Source organism: Saccoglossus kowalevskii, chromosome 4 (assembly GCF_978046115.1).
Source record: "Saccoglossus kowalevskii chromosome 4, keSacKowa6.1, whole genome shotgun sequence".
Lineage (NCBI taxonomy): Eukaryota > Metazoa > Hemichordata > Enteropneusta > Harrimaniidae > Saccoglossus > Saccoglossus kowalevskii.
The window spans coordinates 27,383,856-27,399,065 of record NC_140644.1 but is presented as its reverse complement, the minus strand read 5'-3'; the positions used below and the strand labels follow the sequence as shown (position 1 = coordinate 27,399,065).

General features: G+C 37.4%; 1 protein-coding gene across 1 annotated transcript; it reads right to left on the bottom strand.

The window, feature by feature from the left end:
- Nucleotides 1–2,980: 2,980 nt before the first annotated feature.
- Nucleotides 2,981–13,629, bottom strand: LOC102803566 (uncharacterized). The gene is made up of 5 exons (XM_085498595.1): nt 13,113–13,629; nt 7,033–7,661; nt 6,253–6,431; nt 4,485–4,653; nt 2,981–3,637 (listed from the first exon to the last, which is right to left on the bottom strand). Exons 1-5 carry the CDS (start codon nt 13,202–13,204, stop codon nt 3,465–3,467), a joined length of 1,242 nt encoding a protein of 413 aa, XP_085354721.1. The 5' UTR covers nt 13,205–13,629; the 3' UTR covers nt 2,981–3,464.
- Between the last annotated feature and the right edge of the window lie 1,581 nt (nt 13,630–15,210).

The following is a 15,210-nucleotide window of genomic DNA, read 5'->3' as shown; positions in this document are numbered from 1 at the left end:
TATGGTTGTTGTTTTTTAATGAAATTCAATAACAAAAAAAGGTATATTCATTCACTTATAATGTCCGGAAATGATGTTCTCTGATCGTTTTGGTAATTCCTGGTGATTTGGCGTTCTCTCGTTTTTAATTTCTGGTGATTCGTTCTAGCGGTTTTTAATTACTATACCAGTAACTAGTTGCTTATTTTTTTGTTCCAATATATGAAATCAAAGTGACCTTAATATCAACAGAGATTACTGATAATTTATTGACTTTCAGTCTAGTTTACAATAACCTGGAATCGTTAGATTCAATCATCATTCTTTGTACTTTTTGTATTGGCTATTTTGTAAATAAGTACTGGCAGAGGTACATTACTTGGGGTTTGCAACGACGGTGACATGATACCAAGATCCCGTCACAATCTCGCTCTCGCATAAGCGTTCCAACTCAGAAAAATGCGAATGCGCATGCCCGAGGTAACTAGGATACTGGGATGTCCAGGTGGATCAAAATAGCTGCCCACGATATGACGGATTACGAGAACTATATTTTCTGTACATTTTCGATGTATTACATTTTTCACTATGATAGTGACAAGAAAAGTTTTATTTTTTCATTACAAACCTTGAACATTGATATGTGTCATGTCAGAAGTTCGTAGCCTCAGTCTCGCTATCTACGATAAGAGACTTGAACGGGATCTTGACATGATGTTACCATACAGTACTATGCGAGTTGCAAACCCTAAGTAAATAAACAGAGCGGAATAGAAATCCCACTAACAATAGTGAGTCTACCATCCCTCAAAGACGGTTGTCAGAATAAAAGGGTCAACAAATGAATATTAACGTATTACTATAAAGGGCGGTAATGGTCGTGCCGCGTCCTTTTCGATATGGGACTCATAGCTACGTATACAACGCGTGTAAAATACATTGTTTATTTACATGAAATTCGAACACGCGCCGCGCGACGACCACCGCGCTTTAAAATTGTTGGTGTATATAAGATTAGTTGATCTGAAATCCAGACACATTGGAGAAACTCAATCTGAAAGGACATCTTCCCAAATAGTAAATATGTTGGATATACCCCATGTAATTTACACCGGTCATTTGCAACGCATTTAAGAGAATGGTTGCCGCGAGTGATTGCAGCAATGGAAAGTAGGATTAATTTGGTTAGTCTTAATGCTTTAATATTGCATGGTATTATACTTGTTCACGGTGATCACACTATTCAATGGGGGGAGGGGCTCTGTATATAATACAAAGAGGGAATGCCACAGAATCAATCTAATTAAGATCCCATGTAGGTATGAGGATCCATTTTTTTTTCTTTTTCTTTGTTGTGTTTTTTTTTACAACCTTTTATATTATATTTATTTGTATTTTAGTTTGAATATGTCGATTTTTTGTTTTTTCTTGCCGTTAATCAGTTTTTCGAAAATCGTGTCGGAGTCTCATACCTACATCGGATTTTAATCAGATTGGGCACAGAATGTGTGGATTTGTAGTTATGTTGCTTTCGTATATTCACAATTACACCACACAATTACATTTGACGGACACAATGGTATCTTATTATCAGCCAGAAATTTCAAGTAAACCTTGATGTATTGCTTTTTCATCGTCAGTAATGAGGGAAGACAATTTGTGCAACGAAGAACTACGTCAAACACATTTGTTCGGATATCATCATCGATTCAAATAGGTATGATGACACTATTGTTCATGTAACGATTTCCAGAGCTAACTTACTAAATTTATACAAGTAAAGTATTAAAAACAATCATTTATAGTCGTAGCCAGTCGCTAGAAGACACAATTTAACCTTCAAATTAAGGTGTGTATTGCTCTAGGCAAAGTCTGTCCTGAACGAACATTAACAATAGTGCAAAGCATGCATTTAATGAATTTGGCTTTCTAAGTCACGAACTTGTTTTAATCACATGCGGTCAACGAAATAGTCAATACTAAAATAAATTGCCAGACCAAATCAAACGTGTGAATGTAAACAGGTGCAATGGTAATTACTCAGATCTAGACTATCCTGAGTTTAAATGGAGATAATATTTTGGACTCTATTAAATTAACTCAAATACAATTGTGTATTTAGCTATATGAAATAAGATTTTCAGTTTCAGTTTATTTTTCTGAAAGTCTCATATTTAATTTTCTTGGAATACGTGGAATCAAAGTAAGATTTTTATATTTTATTTTAATATGTGTTTATTCAAATAAAATGTTAAATTATTGGTGGGGTTTGTGACGCGCATGTAAAAATAACCTCCTTGGTGATCTGACAGCGGCCTTTTTGGATTTCGCCCATAATATATCACTTAGAACGCTGCTTATGAATGTTTGATGAAGTGTTGTGGTCTACAGGACACTCATTTGGTTTAAAGAAAATGATTAGACTAAACATTAATATTGTCTCCTATGGGAGTTCTACTAGCGGTCCTATGTCATAATGGCAGTGTTAGCTCAACAAGCTGAATGTCATAGTAACTATTACCATATTTAACCATATGTCGTTGTTCTATAACAGGTGCAGTGATTCGTTGTTGTTGTATAACAGGTGCAGTGATTCGTCGATGTTCTAAACTGGTCCAGTGATTCGTCGATGTTCTATAACAGGTGCAGTGATTCGTCGATGTTTTATAACAGGTGCAGTGATTCGTCGTTGTTCTATAACATGTGCAGTGATTCGTCGTTGTTCTATAACAGGTGCAGTGATTCGTCGATGTTCTAAACTGGTCCAGTGATTTGTCGATGTTGTATAACAGGTCCAGTGATTCGTCGATGTTCTAAACAGGTCCAGTGATTCGTCGATGTTCTATGACAGGTCCAGTGATTCGTCGTTGTTATATAACAGGTGCAGTGATTCGTCGAAGTATGATATAGAATAGTAGTAGCAGTATATCTGTTCGCAATACCAATGACATATACAGTGTGCATACTGCAATGCACACATGTATGCATAGTACACTTAAAGTTCAAATGTTATAGGATATATTTATTTGTAATATATTTGAGCCAATAAAACATGAAAATATAAACTACTAAAATATCAACAGAATAGTCATGTGTCATAGCTTAATTGTGGTCATGTAAATAATTCATCCATATTTATCTTATATGCATATATTATAATCTCTGAGTTTACATAATCTTTCTGTGTCAAGTAGATTCGAAAAAATGAGAAAACAATGAAATCTGTGTTCGTCAGAACATATTCTCCCTTTTTCTTTCCGTTTATGAGGTCATCTAAGCAAATTGTTTTCAAATAACAGGTATATTAATTTGGTGTTCCATAAATGTATTAATCAAATCCCATAATTCATACACAATGGATTAATACTATAATATACATAAAAATGTTTTTCTCTTCAATGATTACAAAACTATTATTTCCCTCCTAGAAGAAGAAATGGTTGAATATGAGATAGTAATATATCATGATCCTACAACGTGTTAATTTATTTGATCTCTGCATTGGTCAACGATGGTACGGTACACACGCCTCTCCCAGTTACACTGAATGGTATGCCCCTGTATGTCGCAATCCCATCCGAGTTAATGCAAAGATATCGCTGAACTCTCCTGAATATCTTCTTCTTTGGGTTTAGCAATCTTGTAGGATACGCATCCACTGTCAAATAAGAATATATTAAGTTTTAAATTATTCACAAAACACTATACAACTATACATTATGCAGATTAAGTCCTAACAGTTAATGAGTTGTCAACAAAATCGTCGCACTCGTTTACGTTTTGCGCGCGTGCGCTTGCGCGGTAACTGGTTGGCAAAAATCAGTCGTTCGCACCCGAAGAAAAGTTAAAGGCGCTGTTGTTGTCATTAAAGGTACACGTATGCGTCTCTGTTAGAAAAACTAATGGGCAAGGTTCCTGCGCTGTTAATAAGCAGATTGCGAATTAGTGCTGACCAGTAAGCGACATTTGTCATCACAAATTCGCACCCTGGTTGACGAAAATGTAAACATATGACGTCACAGTGCGATGGCCTATACAGTAATATGCAAATCATGTATGAGTATATACTGAGCTCATTTGGGGTAATATTTGTTCACATACGAAAGGACAAATTATATACAATTCCAGGGGATGTGAAATTCGAGAAATACGACAACATGGGTGGGAAGATTACCCTGGGACTACATGTGTTATAACTGTAATAATGTCAGTCTATGACCAATAAAGAGACAAGAGTGTACACTAACGTGATAGTGTTGATGAAATCAGAATTTGCATATTAACATATCTCACAATATAATCAACACAAACAATAGCGTCATAGACTAAAATAATCGACAATTATATAAAATCAATTCTAACCAGGAAAAAACACATACATCTTTAATTATATATACAACACTATACTATGATTTCGTCTCTCCATCGTAGTATGCATAAATTACGGACATCAAATCATCCGATTCTCATTATAGTCGGAATTCACCAAAGATGTAAACACTTACACGGGTAACCCTCGAAGCTTATCCTGTCTCCTGGAACACTGTCTTCTGGTGGTTCCAATAATTCTAGCTTATCCTGAGACACTGCACACATCAACATGCCTTTACTATAAATACCACGCATTTTTGCTGGTTTGACGTTGCACAGTACGACTACCGGGCGATCAGTCATCTAAGAGAGAGATGAGATAAATCCATCAGTATGAACATGCACGATATGATATTTTTGTTCTAGATAGAATCACGCATCTATGCATTTACTTTATTAATCATTAATCATAAGGTATTTGTCTATATAAGCAATTCGAATCACAGTTGAAAGTTAACATAATTATGTTATATGTATTAATTTTGCACTGCAGATTGACATCTCTAATCAGTTCACTGATCATCACTAAGCAACGTGTCTCCATGTCAAAGGGGAATCTCTCGTCGAATTACTTTTCACACATCCATAGAAAGAAGTTTCTAAGCATGTATGCTTTACATGAAACACTATTGTGCGTTTCATAATGTCCAGTCAAAAGGAGTCATGAGATAATAATGGGACAATTGAACTGCATCTTTGTTCGTTACTTTATAATTCTTTATTATATCACTTGAACAGTGGCATTATTATTCTCAAAGCGTCGAGTGTTGCTGCACGCCAACAATTGAAGTAATCAATTCAGATTCCCGTTTAATGGATAGTGTATACATGAAATAATAACAGTTTACTGTGTATCATTTCCTGAGTTTGAAGTGTAGCAAACTTGGGACTTAATAAACTGGACACCAGAGAGAATTGATACTGTTTTATTTAGACAGTTATGTCAAAAAAATAGTGTACGTGCAAGAAAATGCGCAGTGAGGCAGCTAAATAGTAAGATAGTAAATCTTCGAGGGAACAATTTATTTTGCTACATACATAATTCAAATGAAATCAGGATACATCACAGATAATGAAATACAAATTAAACATAACGGGGAATAGGAAAGGTAAAGTATTCCACAAGAACATGTGAACATGGTTGCCCATATGTACCCATTTTGCAACTTTTAAATGCAAAATAAATCAGCACATGTTGAAGTCTCCGAGAGCACTCAAACAATTTCATAAATGATCGATATTACGGTCAGATTGCCAATTAATGAATACGTTTAATTTTTGAGCCATTTTTATATTTGCTGTAACAATGTTGCTGTAAGTCTGGGGTCTTCATAAATTGCGTGAGAAATGCCCACTAGACATATCTATTTACATTTGGAAGAATTAGTAATGGTTCGTTAAATTTTTACAATACAACCCCATTTAAAATATTGTAATTGCTATAATAGATATTACTCTCAAATGTCCACCGAGATCCAGCTGAAATCGAGAAAGTCGAGTGACTTGTTTCCCCATTGTTCTGCTAACAAATATTGTGTAAACCAACTAATGTTAATGTGTTTTCAGATTGTCAGTCTTAATGTCAAAAAGTCTAACCTGGTTGTGTGGACTAATGCGATTGCTGATAGAGAGTTACCGAAGTCAATATTCAGTTTTAATGACCTGAAGAGGTACCGAGGTCAATATTTTTCGGGGGTCTTTATAATTGAATATTGACCGAAACTGAGGTGACTATATGTTTTATTATATCGAATAAATCAACCAAACATAATTTGAACGTTGGAATATGTTGTTGACACCATTTATTGTGTTAACCACTACACACGCTCAAAACGAAAATCATCACGTGACCATCTTGCACATGAGGCATAATAAATTGTTATACTGGATGCATGTCCATACCTGTTCTAATGTGTAACGTTCCACGTCAGCTGCTATCACAGTTCTGGGACTACTTTCACCACAATCAATTTCTTCCACGTATAATGTGTCAGCATTAGGGTGTTTTTTGACATCAACAATACGACCAACGCGCATATCAAGTATTCGTACATCACATTTCTTCTCCCTCTGTTTTTGAACTGAAAACAATTTGACAAAACATTGGTACTGCTATACATCGATACGTCACGATATCCCCAGCTTGGAATTGTGTATCATTTTGTTGGTGTAATTATATTCAAGAAACCATATATTTGTTACTATTTACCCATCAGCGGATCTCATAATATCTTTTCCACCCGGAATCAAAAGCATATAAGTCCATTTCCATTGAAAAGTATTGAAAATGAGGTTTATGTCAATTTGTTTAGCGTGTATGTTTAACTGGAAAGATACGTTGAATGTACCAATTGTTAGATAGTTCCTATCAGGAAATGGCCGGCGAGATCTCATTGAGAGCGAGGGAACCACGCTTCTTGTTTGTTTTTTTGCACCTTAAATTAGTACTCCATTCTCCTCGCCGTGGTTGAACGCGGTGATGAGAAGGAATAGATCTTACATCAAGTCTCGTGGTTATCTCGTTGTAAACGAGATCTCGGCGGCCATAGTCTCGTGGTTATCTCGTTCTAAACGAGATCTTGGCGGCCATAGTCTCGTGGTAATCTTGTTCTAAACGATATCTCGGCGGCTATATGCAAATAAAGATTATAGTAGTATTGCCAACCTAATAAATATATTCACCTTTTCTATTCTCTTTTCCATATACAACTGGTTGCAGTGTAAGAGTGGGATCAATTGGTACAGTTGATGCATTTTCTTGTTTCTGTTTTTCTGTTGGTGGCGCACTTATCGATACTGATGTGACAGTAACTGTGATAACCGATGTACGCCTTCTTCTAACTGGCGCTGACGAAGCAGCGATCATTGAGACTTTGTCTTTAGGTCTTGGTGATTCATTAATCAATACAGATGACGCAGTAAGTGACACTTCATCAGTTGTTTCAGGTAATCCATAGGACAGTGTTGGCACTGAGGTCACCATGGAAGCAGTGAATTTTGCAGCTGGCGATCTATAATTGTACAACTCTGTATAAGTAGTATCTGCTGATAAAGTGTATTTTGAATCCCATGTTCCATTTGTCGGTAGTAATGATGGGGAACCAATTCGTTCAGTACCGTTTGGTGTTGGTACTCCGATGGGCAATGTTGCTGGTGTAGTACTTGTTGATGCAGTATCACTTGTATTCGGTAATTTGCTGTTTAATATTGGCGAGGCAGTAACAGTTGATGAAATATAGTACGGTGTTGGTGGTACACTCGTTAACACTGGTATTGATGTTACAGCCATTACCTGAGATGTGTTAAAATCCCTAAAATTGATAAAAAATATGTTTATTATTCAACACACTAGAAAACTCGAACGATCGGTTTATGTGGTTTGAAGTTGTCCGTTGGATACATAAAAGTTATAATTTATTTGTTCAATAACATGAAATTCCACGAAACTGTAAACGTCATGTTGTAAACAACAGTAATGTAAATACATATTTCTGTGAAACCATTTATTTTTACTGACATTTAATTTCACTATTTTATTGTTTTGAGCAATTTCACTGGGTTTAAAGTTCGCGAAATTGACAGTGAAACAATGAGTTCTATTGTTATTGTTGGCGTAGGTGTAATTTTGAGTATTTTGCTTATCAATGAAAATAGCCAATTTATATACAAGTGTATATAATTAATGCATTTACAGTAAGCGCTAAACAAGCCAGGGTTAAGTTGTGTTTGACCTATTACAATCATGTTCAATATTGTCGAGCTGATTGGCCAGAATGTGCCCATCGTACATTGTCAATTCGATCGTTAATGTAACTAGTTTGGAATTGTGTCATGCAATTGCCTACGAAAGACACGAAGAACTAACGTTACACAACATCACCTAATTGCTATTGCGATATTCAGTAGCTGCAAAATAACGTTACCAGTGTTCTGATGAATCGGTTGGCCACAGGCACACTTACAATAATAAATGAATAGTGTCTTATATCAGAAAAAAACTATCGCGATCCCGGTGTACATCAGCGAAAATTATTGTCATCTTTTTAGCTACAAACATTTTACGTCGAATGAACACAACATGTGTTGTTATCCTCGGGGGCGGAGCTACGTCACAGACGTTCTACGATGCTAAGACGCGTGCCACTGTACCACGTATTTCTATGGGTTTTGTGCGCGCTGCTGTGGAACGCCGGTGGAGCCGGTGAAACTCGAGAAAACAACACAAACTCAACTTTGAAGTAATCCTGAACAACCAAATTTATATATGTTACACACGTAGGACTAATATTGTTACACTGTTCAGGGGAGTCTCAACAAGCATCCCAAAGTACCGTTTTCTGCGAGTTTTTGGTCTTTGTTTTCACCGCGAGGGTTGCCAGGCGGTAGAAATTGCCCGGATGTCCGCCCCCAAGGATAGTAATTTTTAAACTCATAGTTGCTGTCGACATAGGAAGTAAAGTAAGCAAATAACACCGAATAAACGGCAAGGTAAAGACTATGTCTAATTATAGTAAATACGTACTGCGTGCGTGACTCGAACCGGCGCTCGCGTACGGCACCTAATCGCCTAGCTTCACGCCACTACACGTCTTCCCCTCGGCCACCGGGCATCCCCAAAAAAGGATGCTTAATAACCGAGCTTATTACGTGCAGAGAACGTGAAACCCGTCCACGCGATACGCGCCACACAGCATGGCCAGAATGCGGCAAAGGCCTTCAGATCTGGCTGTAGTAGGATGGTGAAAGTAACGGTACAGCATTTTAACAGTGAATAAGTACTGAGAAATAATTTTTAAACTCATAGTTGCTGTCGACATAGGAAGTAAAGTAAGCAAATAACACCGAATAAACGGCAAGGTAAAGACTATGTCTAATTATAGTAAATACGTACTGCGTGCGTGACTCGAACCGGCGCTCGCGTACGGCACCTAATCGCCTAGCTTCACGCCACTACACGTCTTCCCCTCGGCCACCGGGCATCCCCAAAAAAGGATGCTTAATAACCGAGCTTATTACGTGCAGAGAACGTGAAACCCGTCCACGCGATACGCGCCACACAGCATGGCCAGAATGCGGCAAAGGCCTTCAGATCTGGCTGTAGTAGGATGGTGAAAGTAACGGTACAGCATTTTAACAGTGAATAAGTACTGAGAAATAATTTTTAAACTCATAGTTGCTGTCGACATAGGAAGTAAAGTAAGCAAATAACACCGAATAAACGGCAAGGTAAAGACTATGTCTAATTATAGTAAATACGTACTGCGTGCGTGACTCGAACCGGCGCTCGCGTACGGCACCTAATCGCCTAGCTTCACGCCACTACACGTCTTCCCCTCGGCCACCGGGCATCCCCAAAAAAGGATGCTTAATAACCGAGCTTATTACGTGCAGAGAACGTGAAACCCGTCCACGCGATACGCGCCACACAGCATGGCCAGAATGCGGCAAAGGCCTTCAGATCTGGCTGTAGTAGGATGGTGAAAGTAACGGTACAGCATTTTAACAGTGAATAAGTACTGAGAAATAATTTTTAAACTCATAGTTGCTGTCGACATAGGAAGTAAAGTAAGCAAATAACACCGAATAAACGGCAAGGTAAAGACTATGTCTAATTATAGTAAATACGTACTGCGTGCGTGACTCGAACCGGCGCTCGCGTACGGCACCTAATCGCCTAGCTTCACGCCACTACACGTCTTCCCCTCGGCCACCGGGCATCCCCAAAAAAGGATGCTTAATAACCGAGCTTATTACGTGCAGAGAACGTGAAACCCGTCCACGCGATACGCGCCACACATGATAGTAGACGACAGTAAAGATGGGAGCACCTTTCATATAAAATGCGCCCTCTAGTGACAAAGCGCTTCGATGACAAAAATGAGTGTTCAAAGCGTCGATATTTTGTCATTTAAATACCGTTGTACCCATTTCACCATTAGAGATTTATACATATCGACCATCCCAATCATATTTAACCCATCTTGGCCAACATCACCATTTATCGTGTTTCGAGCAACTCTATCATGTCCTTTCCAAATAAAATTATAAATTATACTGTTAATAGTCTTCATATCAAACGGCTCTATATAGATAGAGTTTAATATGTATATAAATTTTGGAATTATTAAGGATTTGTAAATTGTTATTTTACCAATTATAGTGAGTCCTCGAGATAACCACCAATTTAGTATGGACTTGACCTAGTTTAATAATCCTGATAAATTAAGGTCACGTGCTTTATTCTTGTTGTACGAGAAAAACGTACCAACAATTGTATTGACATTGTAGACTATATAGAATAGTTGTTAAGCTGTGAAATAATCACAAAAATCCTAGAAATTAATTACAGAAGTGAGTTAACATTCTAATAGGTTTTGTTCAAAGTTCAGCTGATTCAACTACCATTATCTCACTTTAGGACCAGTTCACGGAAATTGTGACTATATACGGCTGGAAGTGTAACAGATGAATCCTGATGAATAGTGTGTGATGATGTGGAACAACAGCTAGCATGACAACGCTACGCCGCACAACACACAAAGTGTTCTACGAGGTCTTGAAGAATCGGACATGACAACAGATAATGTCTAGATGTTTACAAATTTACGCAAGAAGTTACGACACATTCTCGCACCATTGGCATAAAACAACAGGTTTACTTACCCATGTATATTGAAGAAAGCATAAAACTAACAAGTACGTATTATACCATGTTATTACAATGGTCGATCGCTATTCGAATTGTACCTGCCCTTTCTCACACTTCAGAAGCAATATTATCCATATTCACATGCAAAGCAAGTGAAAACAGCACGGATGGACGAACGTATTTTTTTTTTTAGAATAAGACCGATGCAAATGTTTGTTTCGTGATGTATGTAAGGAAACTATGTACGTCTTTCCACGTCATTAGTCGCATTTGTAAGTGTTGCCACATACCAGACAACTAAAATCCATCTCGGCGTCAGCTATGTAACATATGTACGCTCGTGTTTCCTTAAACATAAAAAAGACGAGAAATGCGAGCAGTGGTAATCGTGCGGATAAAAAATACTTGGTCGACCTAATTTCTAATTCTAGTGCTTGGTTATGTATTTTTGTTTTGTGTGTAAGGATCCAACTACACGTGAACTCCAACAACGGGATGTCGTACTATACTAACATGTAGGACAGTACAGTGGCGGATCTAGGGGGGTTCTTGGGGTCCGGACCCCCCCCTCCTCGTTGAAAAATGTATTCAATTTGTTTTTGTATAATATAACAAAAATCATTTACTTAGTCTGGCGATTTTAAAGTTTGCCCCCCACCCCTGTATCAGCCCCTGCAGTAAACACTTGTGTGCGCAGTCTTTGGACAAAAAACATAACAAATATAATCGCGTTATTGGGGCCTCATCTGTTGTCCAGCCACGTTACACGAGTCAGAAGTAATGAAGTAATGAATCCCGCTCTCAAGGGTTGGCCATTAAAAACTTTTGAAAGAACAAATCCAAGAAAAAGAAAATAGACATTTCATGCAAGTTATACTAGAGTAGAAATTTCCATTCAATACAATGCTGTAATAGTCAGCAAATGTGTGGAGCCATGCACTCCCCCACCGGGGAATTGTCACTGTGGTTATAACGTTTATCGACAGTTTAAACGCAGTCCCTCTGATTGGAAGCAATCGAACTCTTCACAAAGAAAAAAAAACAAATCTGTCCGACATAGTTAATGATACGGAACGCCCCAGGTTGTGCCAACAACGACATCGAACACAACAACAAGAGATAACACACGTATTGGCATAAGTTGCAGATGAATTCAATAGAATTGGAGCGGAGTTAAAGAGCTTACCGAATAGATGGGACAGTTATATGTGTTAATTATAGTCTTTTGGATGTGGTCACCCACTAGAAAACACAGCAAATATCGGATCCCACGCTATCGACTACTGACTGTACCCAGTAGAAAACAAAGTGAAATAAACATCCAACTGTTTACGTGCAAAGAACACTCCGTACTGACTGTCTAATTTGACAAACGTTTTTATACATTACCAAACAGGACAAATTTTAGCCCAGTAAAATATATAGTTTTCGGGATACGAGGTTTTCAAGAAATTGATCTTTCAGCTAAGTAATTAAATCATGATTAAATGTAAATTTGAAATCGCAATATCTTCAGTAATGGGGAAACCCCGCCTTCTCAATTTATGAAAATTATATAAATAGCGAAGCACAGTGGAGAACATTCCTTACACTCTTTGCATAGAAATACACAGTGAATGATATGGAAGCATATGAAATGGAGGGGTCCAAATAGAAAAACTTTTCTCCAGAATACATGTTTGCCAAATATTAGGTTAGGTATTAGGTTATTTAGTCTCAAAATATAAGAATTATGAAAATGAACTCTAAGTTTTTTGACAATTTTTTGAACCACTCCGATATACAATTTGCTCCGATATACAATAACAAAAATGTCCACGAAAATGTACCTTGTTTCACTATACCACTATGCAAAGCCATTACGTATGCACTCAAATGGGCGAACGACTACGCGAGCATAAACATACAACAACTTGCATTAGAAACATATGGCGAGGAAAGACAGTGTCTAGTGAATGTCTAATTTGCATATTTTTGGGAGAATGCAACAGAAAATAGAAGTATGACTTAGAATCCTAAATAGTAAGTTTTGGTATTTTGGAGATTAGTTCCGATTAAAATCAGCGTGTGACACAACTTTAGCTACTTCTTTGAGAGTAAATATTATACTTACCGCGCACTTCCTCCGTTCATGGCTTCACACGAAGAGCTGGGTGGGCGCAGTCCACGAAGCAACCAGATACTCTTCTTCGATAGGCCTTTCATACTCTCCAGTGGTACCTTCTCGGCCGATTGAACACGATGTCTTTTGTTCCAGTTTCGAAATAATTGACTACAAGTATGTTCGATCCATCATGGTGTGGTCAAGTTTGGTATCGGTCCGCCGTAATTAAAATGTACACACAATTCAACAGGGCTGTGAATGCACCTATTTGGAATTGTCTTGCCGAATTCCCCCCTTAAACTGAGATGTCGTTGTTATGTATATCCAATCACACTGTCACAATATCGGCTTATCATTTCCCAGAGGCTTCAGGTCTGACGTCACATTGGAGTTCACATTGATCATCGTAACGTGAGCACAAAAATCATTCAGTCCAGGCCTTCAACTAATCTTCGATTGCGATTATACCACTTTAGCTTTGCCCGATTGTCTGTGTGTAAATCAGGTTATATACACAGTGACTGTAATTGTTGTGCACGCCTCAGACAAACTCCTTGTCAGCAACTCATCAATGAGTCGCAGTCCAACAGATCGCGTTGTATTCACGTAATGCATTGTTGTGTAGTTTATACAACCTATATGAATAATGCTTTCTACTCTTGTCACAATCGAGTTCGTGCGCAGTCACGTCAATGAAGTAAAGAGTGTGAATAAACTAAAATTGCCTCCAGTCAAATAACTTGGATCGGTGACCGAGAGAAAAAAGACAATGCATATGACAATCTATTGGTCACAGTGAACTGGAAGAAAAAATAGCTCGAGGGAGGGGCTGATGTATGACGACATTGGTATATAACAACCTCACATTTATGAATCTTGTGTTGTTATTGCCATTTTTAAAGGTGCGACTAATTTACACAAGTCGACAGTCAACCCACAATCACAAGACATGAACACGCGGCGAATTTCACCCACATTAAATGTAGCGAGAAATTAATAATTTTCGTGCAACACACACACATAAGAATATACTACTGAGAATAATTAATTCGGCGAGGTGTCAGGGATATATGAGCATCCAGAAAGCTGAGATATGGGGGAAGCGATCACGTACTTTTTGTTTTAATATTTGTTCAGGAGATCCTCCCCGGCACATAATGGTTACCACAGGAAAGGCGCAGTAAAGTTTTCAGTAGCTTACAAACGCCCAAGTCAACGTGTATTTCTTCTATTACATGGGTCTACTTCTGGCAGTCACGGGTGAGTGACCCATGCTCTCTTTTTTTTTTAAATAAGCGCTGATTGGTCGTTTGTTTAATGATATGTATTTACTTTCGAATATTCAAATTATAGTTCATACAGGTCACAGTGACATCGGTGTACTTTACCGGTGTATGTTATTTGGAGTGTAACAGGGGAAACTATTTCGCCGGATGAGAATTGAGATTCTTTGTTGTTTAAACCAAATACAATATTATCTTTACTGTTATCAATTATTTACAAATTTACATCTTGAATTTGACATACTTTTACATTTTACACATAGTGTACCAGGTCAAGAAGCATGTTTTTTTTGTTTTTTTTATTTTTATCCATCATAGTTATCTCGGACATCCAGTTGATATTATGCTAGTGTGTGCCATCGGTTTTCTGTTTGCCAACCAATATATAAAATCAATGAATGCGCAACGAAATATATCACAGGGATTCTTGCTAATTATATTATACTGAACCATATTGTATTCATCTTAACTATTGTATTTGTTTTAATTTTGGAATATTGTTTGAACTCAGTCTGTCTAAATTGAATACGATTTCAGTGTACCATGGCAACTGCGGATATGTTTCTTCATTTGATATGATGGTGTGTGTCTATATGTAGTTTGTTTAATTCAATTTTTTCAATTGTATGTTTTAATACTACAAAAATGAGGATTTTTCACCAGTCTATCATATTTCACGAATTCATACTTTGATTTAGAATAACGATATAGTTTTGCCGAAATGCAAAATGCACGGACCTTTCCCATTCCATTCCTATACTATGAACTAACACAGTGTAATAGTTGTTTTGTACGCAATTAGTAAGTCACAATATATTTTGTGT